This window comes from Ictidomys tridecemlineatus, chromosome 11, assembly GCF_052094955.1.
Source record: "Ictidomys tridecemlineatus isolate mIctTri1 chromosome 11, mIctTri1.hap1, whole genome shotgun sequence".
Classification (NCBI taxonomy): Eukaryota; Metazoa; Chordata; class Mammalia; order Rodentia; family Sciuridae; genus Ictidomys; species Ictidomys tridecemlineatus.
Genome location: NC_135487.1, coordinates 21,535,461 through 21,557,194, shown reverse-complemented (window position 1 = coordinate 21,557,194; position 21,734 = coordinate 21,535,461). Strand labels below are relative to the sequence as shown.

Here is a 21,734-nt window from a genome sequence, read left to right as displayed (position 1 = left end):
ATCCTTATAAAGTAAATGATGTTTCCTTCGCTCTTCTTCCTGAGTCAAATTCATGCTGCTCTTCGGGGACTCTACGACAGGCTAGGTTTAAGCTTTCATGATTTGAGTGCTTGTCTCCCCGGAGTTTGAAATTGCTGTATTTTCTTGGACCATGAAGAACCAGATGGGAAGCTGAATTTTATAGTCTCTTCTTCTGTGGTCAGCAAAAAAATATCTGTGGATCTTGCTCATCAGTTCAAGAGCTGGATAAGCTGAAGGGAAAAGAAGGAGGGGCACATGCCTCCTGCTTCTCTTAGGGAGTTTCGGCACATTCCTACCCTGTTATTCTCCCATCTTCATTTCCTAGTCTATTCCGGGCTTTTAAGGCAACACAGAGATCATTCAGATTGACAAAAGTCTAACTTGAAGAGTCCATTTCCTCTTCTCACTTTGTGCCAGGAAATGTACTGGGCTCTGGGGATCCAAAGGCAAACTAGACACATATGTTTCCTGTCCCCACAGAGTCTACAGGGAGACAAGACAAAGTAGGATGGTGGGGCAGGGGTAAGCATTGCTTGGGGGACCTGTCCATGTCTAGACAGAGAGAAATGGGTCCAAACAGAGGGAACAGCATGTGCTGTTCAAGGTCTAGAGATGGCTGAGCACAGCAGGCTGAGTGATGGGACTCAGAACAATATGGTTGCTCTGCTGAGTGTTTGCAGGGGAGAAGCCACTGATGGGTACGACACAAAGGTACGTTGACTCTGGTTTGCCAAACGGGGAGTTTGCTTATGGCAATGTGAAGAATGAACTGGAAGGTCCTTAATTTGAGAAAACCTCTGTTCTTTAAGATGTAGAAAAGGCTATTGCCTATTTCTTCTGCAAAGAAAAATCCCAAATTCACTGCTTTCTGGAGTTTAAATATTTCTCTTGGCCTAATATTTTCTTCTATCACCACAATTCAACAGAATCTAACTAGACTCCTTCACATGTGGTCTGTGAACCCCTTATGAGATTAAATCTTGGTTGTTGCTGACCTGAATCATCTATGGGAATAGAATGTATCAAGGTCCTCTGGTTATGATCCCACAATGGAAGGGGAATGTGTCCAAATTGCCATGCCTGTTGTTCTCATTTTTTGTTTGGTTCTGTGAAAATCCAACTAGAATTTAAGTTTCAGAACTGGATCTAGTTGGTGTACAAAGAATTAATTCCATAATCATTTGCTGGGTGTTGCCATTCCTTCTCAGTAAGCCATACAGGCGTGTGGAGCCCAGCCAGGAGGCAGCAGGGATGACATCTCTGGGGGAGGCAATATTTTCCAGTGGATGGCCTTCCATTACCAAGCTCTGTCTCACCTCTGATGGGTCAACCACAGGGCTCCCATGATCTCCGGAAGGTACTCTGTGCTCTACAAAGGGATGAAATCCAAGTTTCCCCCTTTGGCTGAAACTGAAACAACAACAGGAACACCCCCACTCACCTCTGTCTGCCTCAGGTAGTTGAGGTTTTAGAAATGAGTTGATTGTTTTTCAATCTTTGGAAGATCCTGATCTCTCTTTCATCTAGTCCCCTCCAAAATAAACACACCTGGGCCTGCTGCAGGTCCTCAGAGGCACAGTCCTGGGTGTTGTCTTTGGCTGGTGTCTGACTTCTAACTGCCTGACAGAAGACTTGGCTTCCTCTGGCCCCCCCAACAGAAAGTTCTACTAAGCCTTTTGCTTGGCAGAGGGAATGGAGGCGAGGAATTCTCACAGGCAGTGAATCCTCGCCACCTAGAACAGAGCCTAGCTAGTGCTAGGAACTCAATAGGCTAATGTGTTTGTGGAGTCATGAATATGCATCATGCTATCTCAGTTTGTAGGTGTCACTATTATCTTTCTGGGAAAATATCCCCTACATCTTTAGTCCCATACTTCAGAACTTCTTTCTTTCTGATATTTTTTGGGGGGGTTACTAGGGATTAAACCCAGGGGTGATCAACCACTGAGTCACATGCCCAGCCCTTTTTATTTTTTTATTTTGAGACAGGGTCTTGCCAAGCTGGGTAGAGCCTTGCTAAGCTGCTGAGGCTAGCCTCTAACTCCAGATCCTCCTGCCTCAGCCTCACAAGTTGCTGGATAACAGGCATGTGCCACCTCACCTGGCTCCACTTATCCTTTTCATATTATGGAAGTCACTTAGACTCGCTGAACTTCAGCTCTGCATTATAAATGGGTGATAGTATTTAGCTCAAGAGACTGTGGCAAAAACTAAGTACCACTTAGCACAAATTCTCACACCTGGGGTATGTTTGATACAAAGATGATATTAAAACCATTAATCATGGAATTCATGCCAAGCCCTATTCTAGGTGCTGGAGACAGAGAAATGAGTAAGAAAATTACAACCTTACTGTACACATGTAAACCTTACAATATGCATGTGAACCTTAAAAGAGGATAATTCAAGTGACAAGTATGAAAAATTAAGATTCAGTGGTGTGATGGATGACTGGTACGTGTGTGGGGAGTCAGAGTACTTTAGATGTGGTATCAAGGAATGGCCCCCACTGAGGTAATAGTTCAACTGAGACCTGGATGACCAGGAAGAGTCAACCAGTGGAAAATCAAGAGAAAATATTCCAGAAAAAGCAAAGAGCTAAACCAAAGATCTGGAGGTGAGAATGAGCTCAGTGTATTTCAGGGGTGGTAACTAGACCCATGTGGCAGAAAGGAATGGAGAAAGACAACAACGGCAGGAAATGAGGCCCACAACACAAGGCAGGGTCTAGGTCATGTAGGACCATGAAGGTCATAAGGATGAGTTCAGGTTTTATTGTAAGAGTAATGGGAAACCCTCGGGAGTTTAAGACAAGGAGTAACATTATGTGACTCAGAGTTTAAGACGATTACTCTGGTTACCTATGGGAGTGGAGTGTGGGGGAAAGTGAAACCAGGAACACTGGTCAGGAGGCTATTGTAGTGATTCAGGCTACAGATGATGGTGTCTTGGACTGGAAGGACAGTGTAAACAGGGAGAAAAGAGCAAACATGGCGTATTTTTTTTAACTAGAGCAAGTGAAGATCGGGGAGTGAAACAGACAACAATGAGCCTAGGTTTTTGGCCTGAGAAACTGGGTGGATTTTCTGAGATGGAGAGGAATGGGTTTTGAGGAAAACATCAAAGATAACTCTTATACAAGGCAGGTCGGAACATGGCACAGCCACAGTGCCAAGAGCAAAGGCAGACTGGCAAGAGTGGCTAGCTCTGGAGCTGGAGGGAATGTGGGAGGGTTAGTAGAGAGGGGGATTGGAGTTGAGACACAGAGTGAAAGGAGTGGTTTGACCTTAAGTCTGCACAGGGACAAAACGGTCATTTTCAAATTTACATATTTGTAACTCACAGCTGAGAAAACAGACTCAGAGAAGAAAAAAATTCATCTGCCCAAGATCTTACCATTAGAAAGTGATAAAACTAAGATCCTCATATTAAAACAAAAGTGTCCAATAGTGGAATTGTGTGTAGGAGGGTGGAATGTTGACTGTGAGACCTAAGACTGGAAAAGTGATAAAAAAAAAAAAAAGATTGGCCTTATTTTGCCAGTGTGGATGAGAAGCACATATTGCAGGTTGTCCATGGGCAAGTAGATGATCAACACTGTAATTTTGGAAATGTCTGGATTTATGATAAGATGGGCCTGACTGGGTAACGCCTTATTACACTAATTTATTCATTTGTTTATGTAAAAAGCACAGTGTGGGCATTGCAGATACAATGACAGGTAAAACCAGACACAATTCTTGTCTGAGTGGAAGAAATTAACAAAACAACCGTAGAAGCGGGCAAACAAGTATAGAACCTGAACCCCAAGAGACAAATACATAATATTGAAATCACTTAGGAACAAAGATTTGATCTATCAAGGTGTGAGGATGGCCTTAGGCTTTTTTTGAGCCTAAACAATTCAATTTTAAAAACTCCAGTCTAATCAGGCATGCCTAACAGAGCCCTCCAGTATGGCCTCAGACAAGTTAGTTCCCCTCACCCTGACAAATAGAGTGAAGTCCCTGGCAGGCTATCCTCATCTAAGAGGGAAAGGTGAGAAGATCAGGGTGGAGACCACCAGACCAGATGTTTCTGACCTCAGGGTAAATGATGTCATGGAGAAATCCAGTGGTAGCTGATAAGAATTAAAAGAGTCAAAAGCTCCCAAATTATTATTTAGTATAAATAATAGAGTTAATGAACAGGGATTCAGCCAGACAAAACAAGGATGCACTCGAGGTGGAGAGCCTGATGAGGACCTGGTCTGACATCCCATCACTTGTCATCGTTTTTTTCCTGATCCTCTGTGTGATCCTCACAGCTCTCAAACTCTACTGCCTCATCTGGACCTTGGTGAGAGCCTCAACTTCTCCATATTACCCTCTCCTCAACCAGTCATCCACTCCACCCCAGGAGAAGCCTGCCTTGGTTCTGGAGCTGATCACCGTGGTCTGAGTGTGCATCTGCTGGACTTAAGACTTTTGATCTGACATTTGAACTTAGTATGCAGAGGGAATGTCTGTCATTAGCCTGTCATGATTAAGTATATTTACACTGCTTAAAACTTAATCTAGAATTGTTTGCTGTGAATTAACTAATCTAGAATCATTTGCTGTGCATTGATTATGTCTATTGCAGTATCTAGCATTAAGGATTGTCGTTTTCTTGATTAAGAACCTATAGAGAATTAGCCAATCCCTAAAAAACAAATGCCGAATGTCTTCTCTGATACAAGGGGGGTGATTCAAAATGGGGTAGGGAGGAAGAGCATGAGAAGAAGATTATCACTAAATAAGGAAGGGAGGTGGGAGGGAAAGGGAGGGAGAAAGGGAATTGCATAGAAGATGGAAGGAGACCCTCATCGTTATACAGAATACATGTATGATGAAGTGAGGAAAAAGAAAAAAAAAAGAAGTGTGTCACATTAGATTGGGCAGAGAGAAGTGATGAGAGGGGAGGGGAGGGGAAGTGGGGAAAGGAAGGACAGCAGAATAAGATAGACATTATTATTGCTGTGAGTATATATGTGACTGCATGACCAATGTGTTTCTGCAACCTGTACACTCAGAAAAATGAGAAATTATACCCCATCTGATTCAAATGTATGATTTGTCAAGATCATTGTACTGTCATGTGTATCTAATTAAAACAAATAAAATTAAAAAAAAAAGAACCTTCAGAGTGAAATTATATTGAGTAATTTGAGTGAATAAAGCACTGAAAGGGGCAAAAGCCTGGACATTCTTTATTTCTCCCCCTCGACTACATACATCCCAATTTTTTCCCCTCGAACACAAGGGGACCAATTTACACTTCCTTGCTAAGACCTGGGCATCCCGATCCCAGTTCTAGGCCACAATTTGTCGCGACCTCACTGTGAACCAGGACAAGTAAGTCGCTGCCTTTCAAAACCTGTTTCCCCATTTATGAAGAGGTACCAACAACCTTTCTTCCTACTCTTACAGTTTGAGGTTTTCTCCAAAGTCCACAGATCTGTGCACCACCCCAAGGGTTCCAACTGGTACCGGCGTCTTGACACTAGCGATGTCATGACGCCACCGCCTCTACCCTTTCCAGGAGGCCTCAGTTAGTTCCCCAGTAGTCAAGGCATCCTAGGGCGGGAACTTGAGAAGGACAGCAACTACGCCACTATCATGCGTCCAATTTGCCAGGTTATAACATGGCCACCGCAGCAACACCCAACCCAGGCTTCTCACTAAATATCCTGACCTGGTCAGCCCTGGGACCTAGTTCTGGACAGGAAAAGGAGAAACAAACGCGCCGGCACAACCCTCAGAACCTCCGAAATCCTCCACAAGTCTTTTAGAATTTCTGGTAAATCGAAGAAGCACCCGCCCACCGCTCTGTATCGTCACTTCCGTCGGCCGATTTTGCCGAAGATTGACAATCCGACTGTCCATTCAGATACGGCTTCTCCCCCAGACCCAGCGAGGGGTGGCTTTGAGGGCAGGAAGCCCCGCCTATCACCAACGTATCACGTCAGAGTCGCCATGGCCAGCTATCCGTATGGGCAGGTGAGTGTGCTAGGGGCCCGCGAATGCAGGTAGAGGCCTAGCCCCGCTCAGCCCAGTCCCGGCCCCTGGACTCTTCTTTCTCCCAGCGTTGTTTGCGCCTCCTCACGTTGAGGTTCGCTTCAGCGAGGCCTCGCGCGAGGGAGAAGGAAAAAGGGACTGTCGGTCGCACCCGGCTCACGTCACACACCCTGCTCAAGTCGCGTCCCGCCCCATCTGACGCCTCGATTGGGATGATTTGGGAAACTTCAGACCCTACAGATTCAGGCTGGACCCCAACAAATCCGGTCTGGGCCCGTCCTGGGCTCCACACCTTCCCAAGGCTCCCGTGGACGCCCTGGGGCGGGGTCTTCCGTGCTGATAAGGTGTTTAGCGCTCTGGTTTCTTCGATGTCATTAGGGAGTTGGATAAGAAATACAGATTTTCCTACTCACGTACTGCTTCAGAATAATCAGGAGAAATTGTGGTGGTACCAAGATCCTCAACTGAGCTGGTTTGATCACTGACATAGCTCAACGTCTCCATTTCACTTAGGAAAAGTGAAAACCAGAGAAGACAGTTTATCTGAAGTCACCAAGTACTTAGGCAGCAGAGCCAACGACAGAACCTGGGCTGTCTACAAATGCCTCTTCCTTACTTGACACTTTATTTCAAACCAGCCAAGAACACCATAATATGATTCTGTGGCCAAAATGCTTTGTTACGTGGCAGGATGTTGATAGGGTAGTTTAGAGGGTCCACCTCTAAATTAGGGCCAAATAATAGGATCTTTCTCAGAGCAGTTTTGAAAAGAATGAGGTGATGCTTTTACAGCATTTGGCACAAAGCAAGGTGTAACATGTTGCCTTTTAGAGTTTTGATTTTTACTAGACTTTTTTTTAAAAGAGAGAGAGAATTTTTAATATTTATTTTTTTTTAGTTTTCGGCGGACACAACATCTTTGTTTGTATGTGGTGCTGAGGGTCGAACCCGGGCCACACTCATGCCAGGCGAGCACGCTACCGCTTGAGCCACATCCCCAGCCCTTTTACTAAACTTTTAAGATGGTCATTTCCAGGAGGCCCTCAAAACAGCCCCCTCATTTTACAGAGGAGGAAACAATCTCAGGAGGGGTTCTAAGTTGTCCAAAATCATGTAGTACTTTAGGAGATCAATTTCATGCAAGAAAAATTGGAAAACAAGATCAAATGTGATATTACTAAACTCAACTGACACGCCAGAAAATGTAGCAAGAATCACTCCAGAAGGTGCACTCCTATATCCAGTTTACAGGGCATTTGGACTTCCATTACATCTATCATGAAGGCCCAAGTGTCATACAGAGATTGTTATCCCCAATTTACCACTGAGGAACAAACCCAGAGAGGTTAGGTGGCTTAGATGTCACACATAGCAAATAAGGGTGACACCAGGGCTAAAACTTAGAATTCTTTTTTTTTTTTTTTAATATTTTTAGTTGCACATACTTTTATTTTGTTTTTTAGTTGTATGTGGTGCTGGGGATCGAACCCAGGAACTGACACGCTAGGCAAGCGCTCTACCACTGAGCCACAACCCCAGCCCCTAAAACCTAGAATTCTTTAGAGAGACCAGCATGGGCTGGGTTAGGAGGAATTATATCATAGCAGTGTTTCCCAAACCCCTTTCCATTTGCTGAGTCTTATGAGATGTTAATAGTTATTGTTAATAGAGGAGAATTCTGTGGTCAAAAATTTTGGGAAATACATGTCAAGCAGAATTGATTTATTCATTTTAGGACAGATTAGAATTCTTAATTTGCTAATGTACATTGTGACTCTTCCAGAAATAAATAGAATATGTATTTTATATCAGTCATTTTTGTGATATTAGCATTCCTGAGAAATGCAATTTTGGAAAACATTGCCATAGTACATTGTTTCTCAGTGGCTGGTCTGCATTGGAGTCATCTGACAGCTTTTTAAAAGAACCTGTCTGCACGTTACTGAGCTTTGGGGATGAGTTTTGTATGCATCCTAGAAAACTGGCTCAAGTCATCAGGTCAGACACAATTGGACTAGAATCCTAACTCTGTCACTTAATAGTTATGTGTCCTGGGACAGACATATAAGGGCCCCTAAATCTTAGTTTCCTCACATGTAGGATGGGAGAAATAATATCTGTTAAAAGGACTGAAATGAGGAAGAAATGCAGCAAAGCCTACAAGGAGTTTGGCACATTGCTTATACATGCTTGTGTGTGGTGGCAGCTTTTGCTTCTGCATTCTGTTACAGTGTCATGTTGTCTGGACTTATGCTTGGAGAGAAATATCAAAAAAGAATGCAGGGAGAAAAGGGTTCTGGAATAGAAGAAATGGTGCTTTTCCCCCCCTCCACCCCACTTTACTTTACCTGCTGACTTGTCCCAGGTATTCTAAGAAAGAAAACTGGTTCAAGTCATCAAGAGGTTTGGTCAGTGCTGCCTCTTCCCACCTGCTACATGGTCCTGGAGGATTCCCACCCACTGCTAGGAGTCACAATTCCTGTAATTTTCCATTGCCTTCAGCCCAGGGTACTCGAGCTTGGACTGATTTTGGAGTAGTAAACTTTGCTCTTGTGGGAGAACCAGCTTGAAGGATTTCTTAAGAGGTTGATCTCTGAGGCCAGAGAGATTTGATTTCAAATCTCTGAAATTTTTTTGCAGAAGAATGTTGCAAAGGTCTGAAGTTTGGTTTCCCCTCTTTTGAAAAGAAATCATAACAGTATCTACCTCAGAATTCTCATAAAGATTAAACGTGATAATCCATATCAATCCTGGTATGGTGTTTGGTATGTAGTAAATATTCTTAAGTGGAAGAGGTATGTAGATAGGTTGATTATAGAATCAGTATGATAAGTATTAAATGAGAATAAGTGTAAGGTACTAGGATAGCAGGATACCTTAGTTTAGGGGTGCAAGAAAACTTTTCTGGGAAAACATTGCCATTGTTTCTCAGTGGCCAGTCTTCATCAGAGCCATTTGACAGCTTGCTAAAAGAACACACTTTTAGGGCCCACCTCAGACCTATTTTTTACTCAGGAATTTGTATGTTACTAAGCTTTGGGGATAATCCAAAAACTGAATCACCAGTAGGAGTTAGCTAGGTGAAGAAGGAAATTGTATTCTAATAGAGGAAATAAGTTCACAAAAACCAGGAAGCACGTAGGCCCAGTATTTGGGGAGAAGTTTAAGATCAGTCTAGCTGGCCATGGTGGGGCCTACCTTTCATCTCAACTGCTTAAAAGGCTGAGGCAAGAGGATCATCTGAGCCCAGGAGTTCAAGACCAGATTGGGCAACATAGCAAGACCGTGTCTTGAAAAAAGAAAGAAAGAGAGAGGGAGGGAGTAAAGAAAGAAAGAGAAAGAGGAGAAAAGAAAAGCAGTCTAGTAGTAATTGTGACAGGGAAAGAGGCAAGAAATAAGACCAGAAAGATAAGCAAGGGCCAGATCCCTTGTATGCCTTTTGGAGAGAGTGAATTTATTTATTTATTTTAAAGAGAGAGGGAGGGAGGGGAGAGAGAGAGAGAAATTTTAATATTTATTTCTTAGTTCTTGGCGGACACAACATCTTTGTTGGTATGTGGTGCTGGGGATCGAACCCGGGCCGCACGCGCTACCGCCCGAGCTACCGCCCAAGCCACATTCCCAGCCCGAGAGAGTGAATTTATTCTAAGGGTAGCAGGGAAGCTCATGTGTCCTTTGGAACTCTTACCGTGGAACACTATGAGAATGGAGAGACTGAGGCAGTTTGAAACCACTGAGGTAATCTGGGCTAAAAAGAACAGTGACCTGGTGAAGGTTGATTTGAGGTGCGTTCAAGAGGTAGAGTTGATAAAACTTGGTGTTTAGTTGACGAAGGGAAGAAAGAGAAGGTAACCCGGAGGGTACTAGGGCTTTGGGTTTAGGTGACTGAGGTAGATAGCAGGAAATGGGAACACAGAGGTAGGCATAGTTTTGGCAGGAAGCTCAGGAAGCCTTTGGATATGTGGGTCTGCAGCTCAGGGGAGATGAAGCTGGAAAGAAAGATTTTGGAGTGTCAGCACAGAGGTGGTCTTGGCACAGTTCTTGGCTCATTTTTCTTTGTTTGCGTGTTTCTGTCCTTTAAATATTTTAGGAAGCTCTGCTGGTGAGTTTGGGCACCTTATGTCTTCGTGATCGTTCAACCCCTTATTTGGGCTTCTGGCCACTCCAGTAGACACTTGATGGGAAGCTCCAGGGCACAGGCTTCTCTTTCAGTGCAGCCTCCTTCCTTCCTCAGCAGGACTCAGCCTTTGATACTTCTGGGCCTCAGAAGGGTCTTGCAGGTAGAAGAATGAGCCTTTGGAGCTAAAAGTGGAGGAAAAAACCCATGCAGGACTTTCTGAGTGGGTTATTTGGGGCGGGGGGCGTGAGCTCTTTATCACTAGCAGGAGTGCAAATAGAGATTCCAGTGGTGCTGCAGAGACAGAGACTGTGTTATCAACTGAGAGGTTGGACTGAAGGGTCTGTGGGATTTCTTCCAATATGTGACCTTCAAACTAGACCTTGGTGCTGGAGTGAAAAAGAATATGAGATTCCTCTGAGAATCCCTGATTTCTGGGCCTGAAGGCTTTGAAAGATCACCTACTCCAGTCTTTCCCCTCTGAGCCTGCCCACTGTACAAAGCCATCGTATTTGACACAGGCATTTTACAGAATGTGGTGCAGGAACATGCCAGGCACCCCTTCATGCAGACACTGTTTAAAATCCAAACTTGCCCATTCTAGCTTCGTGATCTTGGGCACATTGTTAAACTCTGTGCTCCTTAATTGTCTCATCTCTGAAATGAGAATAATAGTATTTAACCTTTTAGAACTGAAAATCAATGAAAGTTGATTGAACTGGAAGCACCTAGCAGAGCTTTAATAATTGTGTCCCCCCTCCACAAGCCCCTAATATATCAAATGTAGCTTATTTGCAATTAGCTAAAGACCTAGAGATGCTTTTTTGGTGATACTTTGGAAACCATGGTTACTGAATGAACTCTTCCTGCCTTTTTTCTCCCCTCTTTCACAATCTTATATTTATTATTTTAAAATCCTTTTGGAAAAACTCTCAAAGGGTTGGCAGCACCGAGTAGTATAAAAGAATGTGGAGTCAGGGGCTCTGTTTTTCATTTCTTGTTCAGACATTTACAAAGAACTCAGTGACCCTGGGAAAGCACACTTCCTCTCATCCTGAATTGTGTATCATCAGTTGGTGGCTCTACTTCCGTCATCTGTGCAAGCTAGAAACCTGAGTCATTCTAAACACTTCCCTCTCCTCACTCCCCCTCCATCTCTTGCCTAATCTAATTAGTTGTCAAGTCATGTCTAGTCTATCTCTGAAATAGCTTCAGAATCCATCCTGGTCTCCTTGTTCCCAATTCTCTGTCTGGTTCAGGTCTGCCTGCCCAGTACCTGGGCCCCTGCCTCCCCCACTAGCTCACGTCCACATCTCTGCTGGTTCTCTAAACAGGGCTCTGCTCTCATTACTCCCCTACTGGAAACCCTTCTGTGGTGCTGTTTTCTTCAGCATAAAGCCCAAACACTTTAGAGTGGTGGTCATTTGATCAAATATTTATGAAGGTTTGCAGGTGTCAGGCACTGTGCTGGACCCTGGGGTACCTTGATGAATGAGGCCCAGTGTTTATCCCTAGGGAGCTTATTGTTGGGTGGAAAGATGCTAAATAGATAGAAAGTACTCTTTGGCACCAAAGGCATCCACTGACTGAAGGGCGGGTGGGAGAGATGCTTGGTCAGGGAGTGTGTCAAGGGCCTTTCTCAATTCACACTGGTTTCTTCCCACCTCTGCACCTTTGCTCTTCAGCCCATTCTCTGACCACACTGTGCTTGCTTATGTAAGTCTGTGCTTTATCTTTCTTTAGCCTTCTGTCTGGAGCGTCCTTCACCATCTTCCTCTTGGGGGAATGCCCATGCATCCTTCAAGGACCAACTCCAATGTCACTGCTGCCTCGGCTGAGAAGTCTTCCTTGACTCACTTCATGCATCATTCATAAGATTGCTTATTTATTCATTCAGCAAACAAAGTAAATTCCTTCATAGCATGTAAGAAGAATTTGCTGACACCCATCAGATCAGATCATAATTATCTTTGGGTACTCAAAGGCAGGGTCCCATTTAGTTTTGTGCCCTCAGGCCAAGCACAGACTCTGGTATAATGTTGCTCTAAAATGCTTGCTGAATGAAGTCATTTAATAGCTCTGTACCTCAGTTTCTTTATCTGAGAAATAGGCCTCCTGACATCTTCTCGGGATCGTTGGTGATATTCTGCCAATAGTGTTTGAATATGTATAATGCAAGAAGAGGATTTAGTTACTCTCAGACTGTCCCAGACACATAGGTCTCTGTCTGGAGTGTGGTAGCTGGGAGGGCAGAAGAACTGCCTGGGTGCACCTGCTTTGTGGTCCTGGGGATGTGTCCCAGGTGGGAGGGCTGGGCCTCAGATGTCCTTGGCCAGGACAGCTCATGGCTTTGCAGTACCAGCTTCCTGGCATGGTGTTCAGCCTGTCCTTTGGGTATGCCCAGATACCGCAGAGTTCCCCCCCACCTCCATCTTACTCTGGGATACTGTTGCTTAAGGGAGGAGCACTGTAGCTGGAGGTACTGAGAGTCTTCAGGTGCAGATTGGTGGGAGTGGTTTGGCACCACCTGTGCCTTCAATTCAGAGAATGGCTTGGGAAAGTTCCTTCCTCTCTCCAGGTCCAGAGGGTTAGGTTAAGTGACTGGCCTGCAGTGTACCTCTCTTGTCACACCTCTCAACCCCCTTGGGAATCTTGGTTTTTTTTCATGGTACTGGTAGTTTGATGGGGATTGAACCTGAGGGTACTCTACCACTGTGCTAGATTCCTTTTTAATTTAAAAAAAGTTTTTTTTAGTTGTAGATGGACATATATCTTTATTTTTACATAGTGCTCAGAATTGAACCCAGGGCCTCACGAACCCAGGGCCTCATGCATGCAAGGCAAGCGCTCTACCATTGAGCTATAACCCCAGCCGTCCCTTTTAATTTTTAAATTTTGAGATAAGGTCTTGTTAACTTGCCCTGGCTGGCCCCAAGCTTGCCATCCTCCTGCTTCAGCTTAGTTGTTGGGATTCCAGTGTGTGCCACCACGCCCAGCTTTGTTCATTCTTTTAGTCCGAGCTCAAATGCCACTTTCCTGTGGAAAACCATCCCTGATTTTACCGTCTTTCCTTTGAAGTCCCATGTCACTGTGGCTTATGTGTGCATGTTAAACACCTATTATGCTAGTCTGTTAGGTGTTGTGGAGTATCTGTATGCATGTCTGTTAACTACAAGCTCCTTCAGAATGTCCATTCTCCTTTAAATCCCACAGGGTTTACCTTTGCTGACAATAATAATTCATATAATAATAATACAGCAAGGATTTATTGATCATTTGCCTTATGTTGGAAGAACTGTTTATTTCCATTAGTGGTTTTAGGACTCTTTTGAGTTACTCTGAGGCTTCTCAGTCCTCTCAAAATCTAGGCAGGGAGTCCATGTGACCAAGGATCTGGAACCCAACCTGGCTACAGCCAAAGTAACTTTCTTTGATCAATTGTATTTATTTTATGTCATCAAAGGATTGTTTAGCTGGATTGGGGATGTGGCTCAAGTGGTAGCGCGCTCGCCTGGCATGCATGTGGCCCAGATTCGATCCTCAGCACCACATACAAACAAAAAGATGTTGTGTCCGCTGAAAACTAAAGAATAAATATTTTTTTTTTAAAAAAAGGATTGTTTAGCTAAAAATTAAATTTAAAGAACTTTGCTGTGTTTAATTCTTGTAACTCATGGCATAACCATTGAAGAAAGGATTTATCATATTTTATTTGTAAAGAGCAGGTTCAGAGAGATTAAGCCACTGGCCCATAGTCATGAACTCAGTTGGTGAGAAAAGAGTTTTGAATCTGACTCCACTGTCTGTGAGAGCCTTGCTGCCAGCCCTAGCAGTCTCCAGGAGGAAGCTCCCACAGTGCAGAATGAGGAAGGTGACAGTGCCTGCATCTTGCCTTTTCCTGTGAAGCCTCCTTTGGGCAAGCAAGCCCCTTTTTAGAGGAAGTATGAGTTTGACCTTAGCTTTTAGGGTAATTGAGAAGCTGTCAGACACAATAAAAAGAGAAAGCCATAGTTTTCAGTGCTAGGACCCTGGGGTATCTACAAGTTGATCTAGCACACTTCTAGAACCTGTACCAAGCTGAGCACAGTGGCATGTGCCTGTAATACCAGCAACTCACAAGTTCAAGGCCAGCCTTGGCAACTTAGCAAGACCCTGTCTCAAAACAGAAAATAAAAATAAAAAGGACTGGCGATGTGGCTCAGGGGTAGAGTGTCCCTGGGTTCAAACCCCAGTACCACACACACATAAAAGAACCTGTACCGTTCTCAGATCCTCATTTGGGCCAGCTCTCCCCTGTGTCCTTGAGCTCAGCTGGTCTGCAGATAGGTTAGGGCTGTGCTCTGCCAAGCCCTGTGCTGGCCTTTTAGGGACATGCAGCGGAACACTCTGAGCCTCAAGAATCCCTGGATAGAAGCATGCAGAGATAGACAAGAGAGTGTAATGTCCCCTTGTATTCTCTAATGCCCTGACCTTTGAGCCAGGAGACCTGGGTTCTGGGCCCAGCTCCTCCACACAGTTGGTATGTGACCTCCCTGGACTTGAGTTGCCTCCTCTGTAGATAGAGATATTATTAATAGTTAACGTGTATCAAATGCTTACTCTGTGTCAGGCCCTTCACATGACTGGTCCCGTTTCATTCATGTGGCAACCCAAGGTAGGCACTATTATTATTTCCATTTTACAGTAGAAGATCCTGAGGCTTAGGGTAAGTCATTAGGCTAGTTAGTAAATGACAGAACCTGAATTTGAACTGAACTTTTTTTTTAAACCATTGGGCCCTATTGCCTTAGGAATAGTGTCTCCCTGCCTGCCTCAGAGTTATGAGTGAGGATAGGAAAATGTTCTTGCATCTTGAGCTGGTGGAGCTTAAGGAAGACATGCTGTGGGTATATCCATACTGTGGCTACATCACTGGTGACTGATGAGGGTCACAGCTGTGTGGTAGAGTCTGCATTTGTGCTGTGAGTTCTGCAGATAGACATGGATGTACCACAGGGTGAACACTTGGGATCCCATTTGATTCATTTGCCTGCTTATTCATCATACATTAAGTATTTACTGAGCATCCTTTGTGTATTGGTTGCTGGGGATAAAGTGGCAAACCAGACATGATCCCAGCCCTTGTAAAGCACCTTGGTGTGCAAGAAAGGGGAGTCAGGAGGGCAGTTTCAGCCCTGACTCTGCAGACATTGGTGGTGTGACCTTGGATAACTTATCCCTTCTGTAGGAGCCTCAGGTTGCCCATTGAGCAAGGGGACTATAATTCCAACCCTACCTGTAGAACCCTTTGAAAGAACGGCAGTGGGATCAGCTATGGAGTGCCATACTGTGGCTAGTTTCTAGTTTATCATTCTGACTGATATCTTGTTCTTCCTGCAGGGCTGCCCAGGAGCTACAGGACAGGCACCTGGAGCCCCTCCGGGTAGCTACTACCCTGGACCCCCACATGGTGGAGGGCAGTATGGCAGCGGAGGTTATGGGAGTCCTGCCCCTGGAGGGCCTTATGGACCACCAGCTGGTGGAGGACCCTATGGATACCCCAATGCTGGGGGGCTCCCCCCTGGAACCCCAGGAGGACCATATGGTGGTGCCGCCCCAGGTGGCCCCTATAGTCAGCCACCTCCAAGTTCCTATGGTGCCCAGCAGCCTGGGCCTTATGGACAGGGTAAGTAGGATCTTAGGTTCTAGGTGCCTCTACCCAGCTTCTGAGTCCCATCCTGTCCTTCATGTACGGGTGTGCAGGCACCCTGGTCTCTGGCACCAAAGCATCTTGCTTCCAGCTTCAGCCTGCATCAGCAGAATGAGAAGATGTCAGCTAACTTGGCTATGGGAAATCTCCTCAGCTCACAACAAGCAGTAATTTCTATTGCTTACTCACGCTTATTTACTCTTGCTCATATGTCAGCAGCTGCAGGTTGGCAGCTGAGTTTCTGCTCCATGTGTCTTTTCACTCTGGGATCCAGGCTGAAGGAGCAAATAGGGGACTATTTGGAAAATGTTATCCTTGTAGCAGAGAAAAGGATCAGGAAGCTAGCAGGGATGGACAAAGGCTTTTTAAATTTCTACTCTGAAGTACCCTATGTGTTATCTATTCACATTGTTTTGGCCAAAGCACAGCTCCTGGCCAAGCCTGATAGCAATAAGATGGGAATGGATGCTTGTGCCTTGGAGGGGTTCTGCAAGTTGCCAGGCAGTAGGAGAACATGTACAGTGCTTTTATAAGGAGGAGGAAATCAGCAAACAGTTGGAGACAGTAATGTAGTGTACCAGGGGACAAGCCCATTCTTGTGTGAGGGAGACTGATCACTATCTGTAGGAAGGGAAGATGGCTTAATTGTTGAAAGCTTGTCTTTTGAACACTTACTGACCTGACCAAACTACATCTTTGAGCCTCAGTGCCCATACCTGTAAAATGGGGCAATGCCACTGCCTCATGGAGTTGTTCACATGGATTCAATGAGAATATACAAGTAATGGCACAGTGTCCAGGCCATGGGAGGGGCTTCATTAAATAATATTCTCTGAGAGGACTCGTTCTAGGGCATTCTCAGCAAAGAAGTACGTGGCATTTAATGTGGTAGCAGATATGGCATGGACCTTGCTTTTAAAAAAGGCTAGCGCTTGCTTAGCATGTGTGAGGCACTGGGTTCGATTCTCAGCACCATATATAAATAAGTAAAATAAAGGTCCATCAACAACTAAAAAATATTTTAAAAAATGCTGAGGCAAGACAGGAGGATGAGATAAGGGAAACAAAAAGCAGAGAGACTGGAGATGCGGTACTGGACAGGAGAGGGACAGAGACTTGGAGATTCGGTGGAGGCAGAGCTTTGGGTGTGGGCTATAGCCTCCATGAAGATTTCTGAACAATCTCAGACAGAAGGCCAGGGAAAGTGGGTACCAGTGCCCTGCTTCCTCTCTAAGCCCATTTCAGTTAGCTCCTTGACAGAATGATTGTTCCTGGGAGACCAAGCCACCAGCAAGGCAGCCTGGAACCACTTTGGTGCTTGGGAAGGGCCTCCAGGGAATGTCCTGCTGGGAAGCAGGCGGTATGTGAGTTTACATGCGCAGGCAGGTAGTCCAAGGGGAGCTGCTTGAACCTCGGGGGTTCTAAGCAGTGCCAGCCAGTGACATTTATCTTCTTAAAGCCCAGAGTATCTGGTCATTTGCTTTCAGCTCAGCAACTTCACCACAGATTTCCACACTTTTAAAAAATCCTGTCTCTGAGCCCATAGGAAAATGAGCCCCAGCTCTGAGACGTCCTCCAGGGCCTGAGGCTTGTGTTAATCCCTAGGGCTAGAGAGGAGGGATGGGCCTTGGACTCTCTGCCATTCACCCTCTGCTGCTTACTCTCTTGCCAGTGCCTCTCCTCTCCTCTTCAGTGTAGCCAGCCCATAAAGCAAGATCCAGACATCATCTGCATTGGAGTCCTGGAAGAACCATGTCTGGTGTTAGAGACCACTGTTCTGGAAGACAGATTTGACCCTTAGCCGTGCCCCTCTGCTCCCAGGAGGATCCTAAAGGCCTTTCCAGCCTCCGAATCTGTCATCAACCCTTCCTTCCCACAAATCAAGACCCCTTGGAATGCTCTTAACACACCTGTGCCTTTTCCACCTGCTCTTTTTTCTCCCCGCCTCACTCCTGATCATCCTCCCAGACCCAGCTGGAATATTCCTTCCTTAGTGACAATGTCTCTGATGGCTCGCATTCCAGTCCCTTTGCTAAGGAACCTTACTTTGCTATTATCTCATTTAATCATCACAATAACCTTGGGAAGTGGGTTCATTTTAGAAATGGGGAAATCAGTACTCAGAAAGTTACACATTTCACCTGAAGTCATACAGACTAGTAAGGCTAGTAAGGATGAGAAGAGGATTTGATTATAAAGCCTGAGCCCCACGACACACACAGCATGGCACACATGGGTTGTAGAAACTCTCTTTCTGGAGACTATGAATCTCACTCCCCACTGACACTTCCTGGATTTTATCCAAGGAGTTGAGACCATCCCTCAGTCAGGCAAACCTTTTCCCTTCTGGCCTCGCCTTCTGGTCTGGGCAGTGGTTTCCATCCTTCACAACTACCCATGATCCTTTCACATGTACAGGAGCCTCTTTTCAGGCTAATTAGTATAAGTTCTTTCTAAGATGGATAGACTTCTTTGCTTCTCCTCTTTCATCTATTGCTGATCCCTCAGCTTACTTTCCCCAGAGAATTCTTGACATGCTCCAAGGGGACAGGAAACAAAGAAGTGACTGGGGCACTATACAGAAGTGTGAAGTACTCTTGGGGTAGAAAGCAATTGCAAATACTTTTGAGTCTACCTTGAGGCCTTTCCCACCAGAATAAGAATTTCAGCTTGATGGGGGAGATGTGGGTAGGAAAGGAGACAGGGAGGCACTGAGGCTGGCCCTGCCCAGCATTTCAACAGATTGGCCTAGAGGCCTGGGTCTGACTTCCCTGGTTCACACCCTTTTCCCAGGTGGTGTCCCACCCAATGTGGATCCTGAGGCCTACTCCTGGTTCCAGTCAGTGGACTCAGATCACAGTGGCTACATCTCCAAGAAGGAGCTAAAGCAGGCCCTGGTCAACTCCAACTGGTCTTCATTCAATGACGAGACATGCCTCATGATGATAAGTGAGTCCCAGCCCTTCCTTGTGGGATTGAGCTGGTGCACAGCCACTGACAGTTGACAGTAGGTGGGTGGATGGTCACTTGGGAGAAATTCTTTGGCCAGGGAAAATTTCAGGGATAAAGTGGGGTTCAAGGTGATTTCCCCTAAATTGAGAGCTGTTTCTCTCTAGACTAATAAGTCATAGGCTGATTTGGTTTCCCATTCTGCAGATGGGCACTCCCACCCCTGGCAGGAAACGGCTGGGTGGGGGGCTCAGCATAGATCAAGTTCTTGGGGCTCAGCCTTCAACCCAGCAGAGAAAATGAAGTTCTGAGTGGAGTGGGGCCGAGGCAACCAGGGAAGAGGCTTTTTTAGCCCTTGATGCTCGTGTCTCAGACCTGCAGTCCTGTGGAGTCTTCTACTGCAGCCTGGGAAAGGGGCTGCTTCAATGGTACCCTTGGCCATCCTTTGCCTTCTCCCCCTCAGACATGTTTGACAAGACCAAGTCAGGCCGCATTGATGTCTATGGTTTCTCAGCGCTGTGGAAATTCATCCAGCAGTGGAAGAACCTCTTCCAGCAGTATGACCGGGACCACTCAGGTTCCATCAGCTACACAGAGCTGCAGCAAGGTGAGGCCCATGCAAGGGTATGGTGGGCAGGGCAGAGCTGGACTCTTCTCTTTAGTTCCTAAAACAGAACACGTGCCCTTTGATGTGTCCACCCGTACCACAAAATGCTGTCCTAGTGCAGGCCCACTCTTGGAGACTAGTCTGTGTGGCTCTTCCCTCTAGTTCCCAGCATATAGAATGGAAAGAGCCCTGAACAGGGTCTCAGAAAGCAAGGTTCTGCTGCCACCTCTGCCAGAGGCTGTTTCCTTTTTGTCTCCAGGACCGATAGCACTCTAAAATTGCAGTTGAGCCAGGTTTGGTTGTACACACCTGTAGTCTCAGTGACTCAGGGGGCTGAGGCAAGAGAATTGCAAGTTTGAAGCCAGCCTTAGCAACTTTAACAGGACCCTGTCTCAAAAAATAAGGACTAGTAGCTCCCTGGCAAGGCACTCCTGGGTTCAATCCCTGGCACAGGGTGGGTACAGAGGTGGAGTGGAGTAAAAGTTGAAGATGAGTAAGATGACCTAAGAGCACAACTCCAAGTCTGGTTCTGATCCAATGCTGGGTCCACAGCCTGCCATCTGAGCCCAGACCAGGAGGACAGGTAGCTTGTGTGGTTAGCTGCCTGTTAGAATGGGGCTAGCTATTGGTGAGAACCCAGTGAGGAGCTTCCTCACCTAGGAGAGAGAAAAAGCTACAGAGAATCTGGTCCTTTGCCCTGGCCATGGGTTTCAGTCAACTAAACAGGTGTGTGGGTGGTGAGAACACCACTTCTGCCCCTGGCAAGAGGGAGGGAGGGATCAGTACTGGCACTACTCTTGCCAGCTTCTCTAAGGGAGATTTGGAGAAAGAGGGAGGGGGCCTTCCAGCTAAGGGGAACCTCCAGACAGAGCCCCTCTTGTGCGCCTGACCACCTGAACAGACCTGCAGGACTTCTCTGGCCTCCTTGTGCTTCCATGCCTGTATCCTAGAAGTCCCCTGCTCTGTGTGTTCCGGTGCTGTTGGTCAGTGGAGTTGCTCACAGCAGGTTTTTGTGTGTCTACTTTGTGTGCCCCTCCTCTCCAGCTCTGTCCCAAATGGGCTACAACCTGAGCCCCCAGTTCACCCAGCTCCTGGTCTCCCGCTACTGCCCACGCTCTGGCAGTCCCGCCATGCAGCTCGACCGCTTCATTCAGGTGTGCACCCAGCTGCAGGTGCTGACTGAGGCCTTCCGAGAGAAGGACACCGCGGTGCAGGGCAACATTCGGCTCAGCTTCGAGGACTTTGTCACCATGACAGCTTCTCGGATGCTATGACCCAGCCTATCTGTAGACAGTGGAGCACACCAAGGACCTTTCCTGGCTCCTTAGAGTGGGAGAAGTATGTGGGCCTCTCTTCTTTCCCCTCCTAAAAAAATTCTCCCTAGCTTGATGCAGCACTGTTCCCAAAGAGGGTTGAGGATTCTGCATCAGAGCCACCAAATAATGGATCCCTGGACTGTGGCCATACAGGTAGGAAGGAGCCTGACCTAGGAGAGGACTGGAAATTGAGTGTCCTGACAGGCCTGAGCAATCGGCTGTGCCTCTGGCCCTTAGCTTCCCCCTCTGTGCTCTGACACCAGTGATAGGTGTTCTTCAGCCTCTTACCGTTAGCATCTGCCTTCCCTCAGCGACTGTCCTGTCAGATGAGCCCAGCTTCTCCAAAATGGAATTTGACCAAGCTTGAGAGAGGTTTGCCTGTGGGACCAGTGGCTTGGGTTCCTGCTCATTCACATCCACAAGTCCTTGTGTGTGAACTTCTAACTGGGGGCTGTCCCTGCTCAGGGAGCTGGGACAGTCTGCTCTCTGGGTATCTCAGCCAGGCTACTGCCCTCCAAAGCTTGGACCCTTCAATTGCCTGCCATGCTCTGCTCTGCTTTATTTCCTGGAGGACAGATGTCACCTCCCACTGCCAATGCTGTTTTTTTTTTTTTGTTTGTTTGTTTGTTTGTTTTTTTAATGTGTGAGTTATCATATGGGGCCAAAAGTCCAGTGAAACTGTAAGCTTCAATAAAAGAATGAAATTCTGTAGTCCCATGCTTTCCTCCATGACTTCGCAGCCACCAGTTCCTACTCATCTACCCACTTATTTATTCTTTCATTTAGCAGATATTTAAGTCCATACTGTCTACCTAGCCATGCAGAAAGAAGCAGCCTGGGGGCTGAGACTCTCAGGGCTCCCCTCACTTGTCAGGGTGAACCTGAGGTGTTGGGTGGCTCCTGGGTCCTGCCAGGTGTACTTCCATACAGCTGGGGGTCAGCCCGAGAGTCTATTTCATGGAAGTTGTAAGGCTGGCCTTTGGGGCTGGAAGCAGCC

General features: G+C 46.2%; 1 protein-coding gene across 1 annotated transcript; it reads left to right on the top strand.

Moving 5' to 3' along the window:
* Positions 1-5,916: 5,916 nt before the first annotated feature.
* Pef1 (penta-EF-hand domain containing 1) lies at positions 5,917-21,448 on the top strand. Its single transcript, XM_005317730.5, has 5 exons — positions 5,917-6,041; positions 15,556-15,841; positions 18,659-18,814; positions 19,278-19,421; positions 20,466-21,448. Exons 1-5 carry the CDS (start codon positions 6,018-6,020, stop codon positions 20,693-20,695), a joined length of 840 nt encoding a protein of 279 aa, XP_005317787.1. The 5' UTR covers positions 5,917-6,017; the 3' UTR covers positions 20,696-21,448.
* The last annotated feature ends 286 nt before the right edge of the window (positions 21,449-21,734 follow it).

Bases quoted from the DNA above. Each gene is read 5' to 3' on its own strand.
- Pef1 (XM_005317730.5), top strand. From the start codon at position 6,018: ATGGCCAGCTATCCGTATGGGCAG. The intron at 15,842-18,658 runs GTAAGTAGGATC...CCCTTTTCCCAG, and splicing joins GCCTGGGCCTTATGGACAGG to GTGGTGTCCCACCCAATGTG. The intron at 18,815-19,277 runs GTGAGTCCCAGC...TCTCCCCCTCAG, and splicing joins GACATGCCTCATGATGATAA to ACATGTTTGACAAGACCAAG.